Below are 13,020 nucleotides of genomic sequence, written 5' to 3'. Positions count from 1 at the left end.
CTCTGGAACAGAAGTTAACATTTCTGATCCCCTCTATCCTCTAAAATTAGGCCTCTTAAAATCATAAGGGTAAGTGCCTTAATACTTTCTGATATCAAACAAAAGTCAGCAAGAAATGAATTGTATTAGAGTTTGATCCAAAGCCAAGTCTTTGATCTTTCCATTAAATTTCAGCCTGCCTTGGTATAAGCCCACAGAAAACATGCAAAGTAAATGCTGATACTCTTTGTGGTTATTGCATAATGTTGCAAGGCTCTTTGCAAATTGTTTTCTCTTTCTGCATCTCAGTTCACGGCCACTGCCCATTAAAAACTGAAGTATTACCAAAGGAACAATCAGGGTGCCAGATAAAGGATATGAACCTGCATGCAGTATCTAGTTATGGAAACCAGTCATGTACACAAAGAATCAGCTAGAAGTCTACAAAAACATGTAAAAAATTAAGTAAACACTATCATGTTCTAACACCTAAAAGAAAAATGTTAAAAAAAATATATATGCAGAGGCACATGCGTGCTTACCAGTGTAGGCAGCATCACTGAGGGTCAGTAATTTTGTGTCTGTGCTTGCATAATTACACAAGAATCTTGCTGAAGTATGTTAACAAGTCTGTATATTCAACACATGTGGCGAGTGTAAATTGTAAGCGTTTACCAGAAGACAGTACCAAGACTGGCCAGTTTCCTGAGTTCTAGGGCAAGAAATAAGGAGGGGAGGAACCATTGCCAAACTTCCCTATGGGCTGGAAAGGCCAAGGCTTACAGGAAGGGTGAACAACATTCGGATAAAGAAGCATCTTCATTAATTCCTCCTATTTTTGCAGTACCTGGCTGTCATCTTAGATGAGTGTGCAAATCTCGAGCTGTCTAGATGACAATTTATCATAGCTTACTTTCAAAATACTGTTCTTCCTAATTTCTGCTGACACAGATCCAAGTGTTTGGGAAAATATCTCCGCTTTCTTTTTCAGGCCAGTAAATGATGGATGTAGTTTTCATCACCGGAAAGCACAGCAGTCCAAAGCCCAAGGAAGGATTAGTTCAGAGCACCATGCTAAAAGCGTACACATATGTGTACTGGTAAGTCTACTGTTACTGTATGGTTATAGGAGGGCCAGCACAGCCATTACGACCACTGCATTTAAAAGAGCCAACTGAAGAACTGACACGCACCATATTTTACCTCTTCTCATCAAGTTTTACACATCATCAGCTTCCAATCCAACTCATATCCATGTGGATGGGGAATGACATAGGCTCAACATAGAGCCTCATACTGCTGTTCCACTGGTGATGGAGCAATCCTTTATTTTCTGGATGCTGATGGCAGCCAACATGTTCATCTGGTTATGGCAGTGGGCAACCAGGTTCCCTGGCTGGCATGTGTACAACTACACAAGTGCAGCAATTTTTCATATTCAATGGGAAAGGCTGGTGTGAGGAGAAGCAGGCTCAAGGTTTTTTTTTCCAAGTATCAGACTTAAAGTTGGAATAAATTTGAACAAGAATCAGGGCTGCAAAACAGATCGCAGAAACCACAGGGATATGTGTCCCCAAGCAATTAGTGTGGTGGCGAAGGTGGAAGAGTAGAGGACTTTTAATGCAATCATGGGCACAACTGCAATTGTTCAAACACTGTCTCTCCCTTCAGAGAGGACTGAGCTCATCAAGGATTAGTCATCCCTGTGCAGTCTAGGGCAAGTCTGCACACATGTTCAAATATAATCAAACCTTTCCCCAGCGATCACCCTGCTATGGAAAGGTGTGCAGCGATTCTGAAAGGATAAGCGAGTTAGTTCTGGAACAATTCAAATTTGAAGAAATCTTTTCAATGGAGGTAAAGTAAACACATGCACACACACATCTATCCGGGACAAAGGGGATTTCTTAGATGTCCTCAATTCCTGCCGCAGAAGCAGAGGCTGAGTGCTTATTCAAGCCCACTGCTGTTTCTACTCAGTCTCCGCATCTCAAGAGAAAAAGCAAGAACTGCTTCAGAACGAAGCTGCATGACACTGCGGAGCCTGGTCCCTTAGCAAACGCCTTGTGCAATCATTTTGAACTTCCCTCCTGCTCACTGGTGCCAACATATGTATCATCGCATTCGCGTGGGTGAGTGCACTCCTAATAGCATTATCTGTCACCAGTCCTTTTATAATGCTTCATTTCCATGGCTCCTCAGTGTATGCTCTTTGCTCTCCATCATCATTGTACAGTACACAGCAATTATTTTGGCTGCCCTCTTCAGTCTGAGCTGTTCCTTCCTTTTGTACATGGGCCGGGGGTATTTTTTTTCTTTTTTAATTAAAGGACTTTGTTTACAGTATCAGGTTTTTGAATGAAGATTTATAGCAGATTCCATAATTATAATAGTCCCAATAAACAGTACGAACTGTCATTTACAGCTACAACACAGTGTTATAGTTATATGCCAGCATAACATCTCCACTATGTCAGCCTAACTATGCATCGATGTACTTCAAGCAAATCAGATCTCACAAAAACTGCTACTGCTGAATTGCAACTCTCTTGGAGGAATCCTTGGTATTTTCTGTCTTCAGTACCAGAAAATACCACCCAGTAGGTCAAGGAGAAGAAACTTAGGCAAGCAGGAAAGAAGGGGTAGGCAACCACCCCCAAATACCAACATAATGTACGAATTTCACTGCCCCTGTTTTGATGAGCACGCTGTACGACATTTGGGGTAAATATGCAGAAATACAGACCATGTCATTTTCCCCTTCCTGTTTCAGAGTTGCAGCTCCTTAGTCTGTTTGAGCACCAAGCCTTCCACAGTGAGAACACACGCACTGAAGCCCTAAAGTCGAGCTGCTGATTCAGGCTGGGATTATATCGTCCAACGAACCACTTCTGCGAATGATAAGAACAGGTTTGCTCAAGCAATACAGTCGCTTGACGGCGTGTTCCTTGCTGTGCCCACAGCACAAATACAGCTCCACCCAAGGAAGTGGGCTTGCTTCTCTGCAAGCTGGATGTGTAAGGGAGAAGTGTAGACTACAGCAATTCTTCCTGTCCATTAGGTAGGCTCTAAATATTAAACGTTGAAAATGAAGGGAGAGGAGAGGAGAGACAACTGAAGAAAGGAAGGAGGAGCTGAAAAACTTGAGAAGCTTTAGGGCACAAGAGAGAAAACAGAGGAGGAAAGGAGAAAAGGCGGAGTGGGAGACCAAGTACAAATGGGGCAGGAAGGCAGTGCAGAACAAAGCACAGGACAAGCAGGATTCCTGGAAACTCAACCAGCTTGAATGGAAGCGATGCAACTGCACTAGAAAACACACAAGAAAAGTTCATTCATCTGAGTCATCATAAAAGTAAAATCGTTGCAGTTAACAGAAAAATAACAAAAATTCGAGCTAGATGACTGCATGATGCCCTACCCTCAAAGGTTCAGAACTGCATTTAGCATGTGCAGCTTGGTTTCAGATATGTTTCTGAAGGTGGTTGCGTTTGGTTTTCCAAAAATTCTACGAATATTGCAGAATTAATGTTCTGCTAATGCTGAGGAAAGCAGTCTCCTCCTTCCATCTGTAACTAAAGTAGTTCCTGCAATTGCATTATATAATGAGCTTCTCCATTCTTACATGATTCACAAGCATTTACAAAGTGATTTGATTTAAACCAGAACTGTAACCTGTTCCCTTTTTTTGTTTCTTTTTAACAAAGAAACAAAAAATTCCATTCCGTTAGCATGAAGTGCTCCCAAGAACTAGCATTAGGAAAGCACCTTCGGTTCTTATCTGCCCCACCACAGGATCATGCTATTCATCAAGAAGGGTATTATTTCCCATTAAGCCAACACTGGATGGAAATGCTGTTGTTCCAAATGGTCCACAAAGCTTCTAACGGCCAAGGAGACTTTCTGGGAAGTAACAGGACTGCCAAAGACAGATGCATGTGCATTTTTGAGGAAAAGGTGGAGGGGAAAAAAAAAAGGAAAGCATAAAAAAAGAAAAAAAAAAAGACAAATCTGATGTTAATTCAGGGAGACAAGTCTCAAAGACCACAGTTAAAAAACATGAGATATTGCTATCAATGCTATCTTCTATTGCCCATGACTGGTAATCTAACACTCACCACATGGCAAAGGACTGAGCTGAGATTGCTAACTTTTGAAACATGCTCAGACTTCTCATTTTTGCAGAAGAGGTTACACCAAAGATCGTCAGAAGGCTGACAACGTAGGTGTGCTATATACCGCATCAGACATGCCAGCTAAAAAAAAAAGACATAATTTCTCTTAAACCATCCTGAATTTCACAGCAGAATGATTTCACAGAGATGAGCCAGAGAAGTGGCACATCTGATCAAAGTTACCTGTTAGCACAAGAAACAACTCTGTGCCTTATTAACACAGAACATCAAACACTGAGAATGTCAGCACCCACTGTTGAATTAGTAAGAGCAAAGGACAAAAATAACTGGATTAAAAGAGTTCTCTATGGCACCCATCCATTACTAGTGAACACTCAGTTAACAACTTGCTCTTCACCTTGAACTCTGTACTTAGCCCAAGCCAGTTGCACAAGAACCTTGACTACGTTATGGAAATCTCTTCTAATATAATCACAGTTACCTTGTCTTCAGTGGAGACAGGTTATGCCAGCACAATGTTGGGCCAACAGTGGTACAAAACCAAGTAACACGGAGTATCCCACTTTTCACTGGGATTTTCAGTAGGAAAGCAGCCACAAACACCAGTATCCTTCACTTTTCTTAAAGCCTCAACATCCACTTTCCCTCCTGCAGTGCTAATTCCTGGAATTTACTTCTGAATAAAGAGACTACATCAAAAAAGGGTTAAGTTTCACTTTTACAAATTAACTATACATATTCAAATGAAAATAAACATCCTAATTCTCCAAAGAGAAACTATCAGACACTTGCTTCATGATCCCTGAAGAGCCTGTTCTCTCTGCCTGTTTGCTGGTGCCCTTACCCGCAATTCTTTATAGCCCTATTATCGTTATCATCTATGGACTTAGTATTCCAAACATACCAGCCACCCACAACTGAAGGGCTTCTTTGCATTACAAATTATAATTGCACTGAATGCACTACTGGTTCTGTGACATAAAAAGGAACAAACAAACAAAAAAAAAAAAAAAAAAAATCAAGCTTATTTTAACTTGACAGAGTTGAAGCCAGGTGAAAAGCTAAGTCAGTAACCCACGGAACCCACTAATTAATTACCATATAGATGTATGTATCCAATCTAATGGCGATCAAAATTTAAATTAAAAAAAAAAAAGTAACCCATTATTCATCACCACAGTTTCACTTACAGCTAGGAGAATAATTCCAGTTAACATATTCTCTGTGGCCTGGCTCACAGCCAGAGAGATACTTCTTGGGAAGAAGCTCAGAAGCAAAATTTGGCTTGAAAACTGGAGCAAGACACCTCTTTTGAAGTCTTCCCTCAAAAATCAAAACAAAAAAAGCAGCACCAAGAAAAAAGTCCCCAAAATCACAGTTCTCCCCTTTTGAAGATTACTACTATTTTCTCGAGTAGGACATTGAGATTAACAATTGAGATCCATTCCTTCGTTAAACTGGATCCAAGTCAGCATTAATTTGTTAACCTTTGTAATACTTCACGCACTAGTACCATATGATGTCAAGCTAAATTCCAAACTAAATTCACTTAAGAAAACAGAAAATAACATTTCTTACCTGTTACTTTTTCCTCATAACTGTGGACTCCCACTGCTGAAGATAATCTGTCAAGTTAGAGAGTCGTCTTTTTTCTTTCTTTTTTTTTTTAACCTCCCACTCCTAAAACATTTAATATTACAACATATGAAAGAAAATGCAAGGAAAAACTTGTCTAATCTGTCAATGGTTACATGTCACTTCTGTTAGTCAGCTTCCAAATGAGCTTGGAATTTCAAATAACAACAGGGGAGGCAATCTATTTTATAACCAGAAAAGAAACACCAAGAATATGCCAGAAAAACTTTCATTTTTAAATACGAAAGTAGCATAGGGTTCCAGAAGCATGCAAAGGACCAGAAAATATTATAGTTTTAAGTATATTATATATAGGTTATATTTCACGCTAAGTCAATTTAGATCAAAAAACATTCAGTTTGTTGGAAAATCCAACAAACTATAACTATATCCAACAGCTATAGATGTGAATACCCACCTAAAATAGAGAAAAAAACAATATGCCATTGCTTTTGCAAGAGACCAGCACAGGAACATACACATATTAGGCATTGTTATCACATACTAAGGTTGGTGGACATTAGGGTTGCAATTGCAGTATATTTTCTAGAATAGTACTGCACAACGGATTTACTTGTTATTTAAAAGCCCGTTCCACCTAGGAGCAACTAGTGGATGAACAGCAGTATTTACCTGCATCCTCCTTTTACTCTGAAACCTTTCATTCACGTGGTCCAGGCGATTTATAACACTATTCAGAACTGTGCACCCTGTACTCTTGCTGGTTTACACTTTTCCACTTCTTAAGGCACTGAATTTTGGATGTACTGAAGAGAAAGGAATGGAAAGATTCACAGTTCCTAGTGCATTTTAAGAGCTGAGAGTTACTTTAGCAATACACCTTTCATGACTTATCAGTATAAATATGTTAACAAGTTTCCATTTAAACATGAGTCATCCCATCCCACTGGAGTAAGAAAACAGAACTCATCAGATTCAGATGCTGGAGATTGCACAGGTTTCATTTACCTTTAAATCACTGAATTAAACCAGTTTAAGACCAAGGAGGAATGAAAGCCCTTACAGTTATTTAGTAGCTTTTGCCACATAAATTGCCAGACCAAATCCAAAAGAAGTGTGATCCCTTTTTTAGTTTTTGATTTACAATTTAGGCAAAATCTGACTCATTTTTGTAAGTAAAGTTGTATAGTGGTATTTTAAAAGTACTTCAACTTTGTGTTATAACAAAAGGTATCGTTCTAAGTGTGGAAGATCTCTATTTACCCATAGTCAAATCATTAAACCAGGCAGCAAACTTTACAGTATAGAAAAGCTATAATACAGGTGGGGAAGAACAGCTGTAAACTTTAAGGATTTCATCGAAATTTATGAGACAAAAATATCTGAACAGAGAACACTAAACAGAATCATTCAAGAGTGGGACTTTACAGTCCATTCATATATTCACGTTAATTACCCAACCGCACGTCTTTATTGCCTCTTCTCTCCTCTCCCCAAAAGCAAAAACTAAGCAAACCCTTTGCTTTTATAATACAGTAGATCCATGTGAGTTTACCTGGCATGCTCTCGGTTCACTCTTAGATTAATCCTTTAATAATTTGTCCCCACCTAATACATGACTACTCTCAATACTGAATCAGGTCAGCCGAGGCTACCTGGTACCCAACTGTGCAGTATTTTGCTGACAGACGCTCCAAGCCAGCTGAACACTGCACAGCTGTATTAAGTGTCTCTGTTGTACTTCTCTGCAAGACTCTCAGGCTGAGACTCAGCACCATGCCATGGGTTCACGCTTCTTCCAATTTGGATCTGGCTAGCAGCTGCCTGGCTTGGGACCTGTGCAGAAGCTTGCGTGCATTTATCTGCAAAGCAGTGTAAACCTCGAAGCTCTCCAGTGTTTTTGGCCAAATACCACCATCAGTAACAGCAGCGTGGCAGTGCAGGCGCTTCCGCAAAGAGCAGCAGCTCCCAGTTGGCACAGGGCTATACAGCACTCTGGAGTTGCTGGTGTAACACTAGTGTCCCCACCCTTTGGAAAATGTCTCATACAAGCATACTTTCATAAGACTGAACAGCATAAAAAGCTGGGACCAAGGACTACACTGTAGATATTTATGAAGAACAGCTACCACAGCATCCTTTAAATAAAACATCCTCAGAACAGGAGTGCTACAGAACAGATGGGCTATGATGTGTAAGTTCAGAAGTGACAGGATTTTGACCATCTTTTTGTGTCTACTGTTTGGTGATACCACAAAAGGTCGAGATAACTGGAAGAGGGAGCTCATCAACAAGCTCACGGAGCTAGAAGTGAAAACACGGATCTCAAGTTCCTGCCACTGCATGGAAAGTACAGCAACTGCTATGGATTCAGACAACTCATTCACATTCCTATGTAAACACCATCAAGGCAAGAAACATTAACAGCTGTACAGGAATAATACTTAAAAGTACAACTTATGCACCTATACAAACCAGGTATGATGGGAAAAGCCAGACTGAATACCATAAAGAAAAATCACCACTTCCACTCCATCAGAAATTATTTGAGCCTTTAATGAAAACTGCGGGTGAAGAAACTCAGGTCACCACAATTCCTCTCATCTTAAAAAAAATCCCCACCCCCAACCCCAAGCTTTGACAAAGAGGCTTTAAGTAGTCAAAAAATAAGGGTGAGGTTTTGTCAAATGATAGAAAGGTACGTATAAAATAGGAAAATAAAAATAAAATCCATGTCTATTGCCCTTTTATTAAGCAGTTAGTACTGAAGATTGTTAATGCTTAGGCCCAATCCAGCAAATGAGGTCAAAAAGGCAGCAAAACTTGCAGCAACTTATCTCCATTAGTAAAGATGCGAACAACTGAAGAACTATTAATGAACCTGTTGAATGGAGAGCATGTTGATTAAATACAGCGTGGGCAAAAACAAGATGAGGCTCATTTAAAAAAAAAAAAAACAACTGGAGCTAGTCATTCACACTGCTGGGTAGTAAATTAACTAACTGCTTCCAAAACAAAATACTTTAACAATTCACACCTCAATACACAGAAGCTGTTTACAGAGGAACAAAAAAAAAAGATTTATAAATCCATTAAAATATAAAGCATATGGTAGAAACTTCACTTGTATGTCTATTTAATTTAGTTCTAAGCTACTAAGACTAGAAAGGGGTTAGGAACAGAGCTTGTAAAAAGGGACTATAAAAAAAAGTGAAAAAAAGGATTGCAAGAGGCATACAAAGGCTCCTGGAACAGGGAACATGGGGAACATTTCAGAAAAATGAACAAGGGGCATGAAAGAGTAATTGCAGAAATCAATTTACTGAAAAAGAAAACCATTCCCATATATCATTTTTCCAAATACTACAAAGAGTCAATGAGACTGAAAAGCAATTCACTCAAACCTGAAAATGTTCATACAACATATAGTTGACTTTCTTAACATCATTGCCATACTTGGTATGTGCTTAGATTTACTTCAAGAAAGAACTATGTATTAGAAGGCAAAAACCTGCATTCTCTGCAGAATTCACTTAGCAAGTTTAAGAAGCAGCCCACTGTGGAGTCCTTGTGTAGGTAGCTTGTAAGCAACTGGTACTTCACCAACTTCCTAAGGAAAGCTTCTACATTCTTAGAAGATAGTAATCGGTAGGTGCTCTTCAGGATAACGCATGACCATTCTGGATTGCTCTGAATCACTGCTTTCCTTCATTACGCTGGACCAAGCAGAAGTGTCACTGCCCAATTTTTAGTAAATGCACATACAGAAAAATACAGTCGTTAATTCAAATACACTTGTCAATTCAGATAACCTTACAGAAATAAGATTTCAAGAGTGGTGGGAAAATAGTATTCAAAAATTATACTTGCCTCTCGGGTCTGAGCAAGACTGCAATTCATCCGCAGACGTACTAGTGCAGTCTCCTGGCAGTGGTATGATTTACACCAAAGCAAGTCAGACAACGCTGGTGTCTGCTTAACCTACACTGGAGTTATGCACAGAGGTAGTTGTACTACCACTGGCTGAAATACAGAATAGGTAGGGAACATGTTTTAATAGCAAAAAGGTACCAGGAAACAGCTCCATCTTGCAGTTTTCATTAAAGCTATGAACAGACTTACTTATCACAGAAACAAGTAACACGGAGCTTATTAGACACTGCCTCATATCAAACTGTCCTCTGCAGTCGCAGAAGTTTTCTTTTTAGGCCACATAAATTCCAAGACAAACAAATTCATTATTCACTCTATTTCACCTTGCTAAAGCAACACCAGGACTACCACCCAAGGATAAATCCAGTACTCCATCATGACATAATACCTTTTTTATTACAATATCCAAAAAACTGAGTATGCAAGATTTTGAGATCTCACGATCCCTTCTTCAATCTCAGGAATGTGCCATCTAAAGACTGTATATTTAAACCATAAAGGAGTTTAAATGTAAAGAAAAGAGAAAAATGCATTTTCTTCATAAACATTCTGTGTCCCTCTTCCTACCAACCACGCCATCCTCTGTAAAACCCGAAGATTTCTTTCCGTAAAGCAAATATATATATAGTGTTGGTAGCCCATCCCACCCCGTCCCAAGATCAGTTTTTATTAATCTTCTGTATTAGTGTCAACAATCAGCTACAGATACATATTACTTTGAGAATTAAATACATAATCGTTTAATTCAAACAAGCAGAAGGGCAAGAGGAAAAAGCATTATGTGGATGGCACATTTGGTTGTTGATTACCAAAACATTCAGCCTTTACAATTCAATGATTCTTTCTCTAGTAATCAACTTTCAAATAAAATTTCTCTTTGTTGCAATTACAGACCAAAATACACTAGATAGTTTTCTTTTACTACAATCTTACCATAGTAGTTTAAGAAGTACTATTACAAAATGCTTTTAATTAGTGTACTCTTTACAAAGAGTCAGAGAGGCAATGTAATAGCAGAGTACAGTGTAAAGAGTGCTTCTAGGAACTAGGAGTTTTGTAATATACTACTCGGTAAGCGATATAGCTACAGAACTCACAGCCACAACTGTTATGTCTACTCTCTCTCACTTAAGTAGCTGCAGCTTCAGTGCATTCAAACTGTGCCCGATGTCTCTGAACAGAGAGTTCTGCCTGCGTGAGCAATCTGAACAGATTAACACTGGTTTGAATTGAAAACGCCCCTCCTTGTTCTGAGCTAACTATGTAAACGTACACAGGAGAGGGGAGTTTTGAACTCAGCCGGGAAGGTGAGTGCTCGCCACGGCCACCTAAGGGAAACTCTCAACCTGAAGAGAGGTGGTCGGAGATTAACAGAACTGGAACACAAAAAGAGGCAAACAAAAAAAAGGACAAACAGCAACCGACAGAGCAAACACTTTAGAAAGAGCCTATTCCTTAAGCCTGCTTCAGATATTGCTCTGCTCTATAAAAGTGAATTTAGGACCTAAGGCTTGTAAGTTATAAGAGGCCCAGGTGGCCAAGTCCATCTTCAACGTCACTGAAGTGCTTTCACAAGATATAGCTTTTCCCCGTGTTCACTGGTGAAGATGGGAGCCTTTTTGTAGTGTTCCACCAACTCATCCATAGTATTAAAGCGACGCTGCCCAATACAATAGACATTGTCCACGAGCTGCACCTTGAAATGTTTGTTCTTCCCCGACGCCTTTAGAGATACCGAGAAGTCACTGGGCTGTTGAGAAGAATTTGAAAAGAAAAAAAAAAAAGAATTACATAAAAGTGAACAAAATGAAGGCGTAATTTTGTGGTTTCAGGAACAAACTGTGTCGTATAGTTGATGGTAATTTATGCTAGTCTTTGTTCCACAGCTCGGTGCTTTAGCTACTTAAGAAACCCAATAGTCTGTTATTCAATAAATAATTGCCATCATTATTAACGTGCACAGTTAAGTCAGTTAAGTGAAAGCTCCCCAGATGCACAGTCTGAAGTCGCCAATTACATGACTAAATTGCAAATATTATCTTAGTTACTCAATCTAGAAGCATGAGAATGTCAAGGAGAAGGGAAAAAACTTTCATCATGTATGGTTTCCTTACTAGAGAATCCTGGACAAAGCAATTATTGCAATATTGCTTGGGTGAGATGAAGAAAATTCCCCATATGGCTTTTTTCAGAGCCGTGACCACTAGAGGGCTGTTCTTGCTTAGCATTGCAAAACACAAAAACACATTCACCTTTTATCTTCACTACCACATGTATGGGTAATAATTTCTCCTATTGAGTACACCTTTTTTCTAAAAAAAGATAAAGCTATAGAATAAAAACACAGTACAAATCTCACCATCAAACCACCACCCACAAAAGACAAAATTTAAGCACTAATGGAGTTATTCAGGACAGAACAATTTCACATGATAAATCTCTTAGTCTTGGCAATTGGTTGCTTTAACGAAGAGAGCGCTGCCGTCCAAACAGCCCGGATGAGACCATTCTGCTTTCTGCACCACACGCTGCCGTAGGAGGGTAGAAAGGACACACTGTCCCTCGCTTCCAGCTGTACTCCATCTCTGGCCATCGACTGCTGCTGGCTGGCCGTAAAGATGGGAGTATGGGCTTTGCTCTGCGAGAGATGGCTGGAGGCAGGTGTCGCCAGCCAGCAGGAAAACGGAATAATAAAAAAGAAAAAGCACACACCAGAGTTTGTAGCAAGCACTTAGTGGAGATAAGTAACGCCTGATGCGACTCTGGCGGTACTGCTGCAGGGTCTCTGCCCACTGAAGGCATGGCTTCAGGCAGAAACCGTCAAAGGCACGTGCCAGACTTCAGACGCAGCCTTTCTGCAGTCCCTCGCTACTCCCCCCACCACGCTGCTGCTTCAGTCGTGCCAGCGCTGCAAACCTGAACTCGTCCAGGCTAAACAAAACCCATAAGAGACTATGTGGTTCACAGCATCGCCCTACGAACAACCCTGAGCACAGCTGCAGCACAGCAGAGGACCGAGCAGGGGGGAGCGGGAGCCCTCGGACGTTACTGCTGTCACCAGACTTCGGTTCATGAAACCACAGTGTCCGTAGTCCTCTGTGCCGCACTTGGGGGGGTCAGATACACACTGAATATGTACCCAAGTAAGCTGAAGGAGAGCATTTTCTCAGGCACGCTGCCTTTTTTTCCTGCAATGATGTGGGTCTCTGCCCCACACATCCTCCACGTTCTGCCTATCTCAAAATCTTGTCCCTTGCATCTCCCCCTCATCTGTTTTAGTACCGATGCTTCTCTGCCTTCCCTTCCGACTCCATCTGCCCTGCCCAGAGCAAACAAAGCTCCTGCCGTGCCTGTTGATCTGGCTCTGGCCCAACTCCCC

The 13,020-nt window shown here is 40.4% G+C and overlaps 1 protein-coding gene across 1 annotated transcript in view; it reads right to left on the bottom strand.

Annotated features, from left to right (window-relative positions):
• Positions 1-10,018: 10,018 nt before the first annotated feature.
• NCK2 (NCK adaptor protein 2) overlaps positions 10,019-13,020 on the bottom strand; it is a 54,672-nt gene continuing 51,670 nt past the window's right edge. Inside the window, exon 4 of the mRNA XM_009583802.1 lies at positions 10,019-11,391. Coding sequence (XP_009582097.1) covers positions 11,197-11,391 — 195 coding nt within the window. The 3' untranslated portion in view covers positions 10,019-11,196. The remainder of the gene's footprint in view (positions 11,392-13,020) is intronic.

Source organism: Fulmarus glacialis, unplaced genomic scaffold, assembly GCF_000690835.1.
Source record: "Fulmarus glacialis isolate BGI_N327 unplaced genomic scaffold, ASM69083v1 scaffold19738, whole genome shotgun sequence".
NCBI lineage: Eukaryota > Metazoa > Chordata > Aves > Procellariiformes > Procellariidae > Fulmarus > Fulmarus glacialis.
This window is presented reverse-complemented; position numbering and strand designations above follow the sequence as displayed.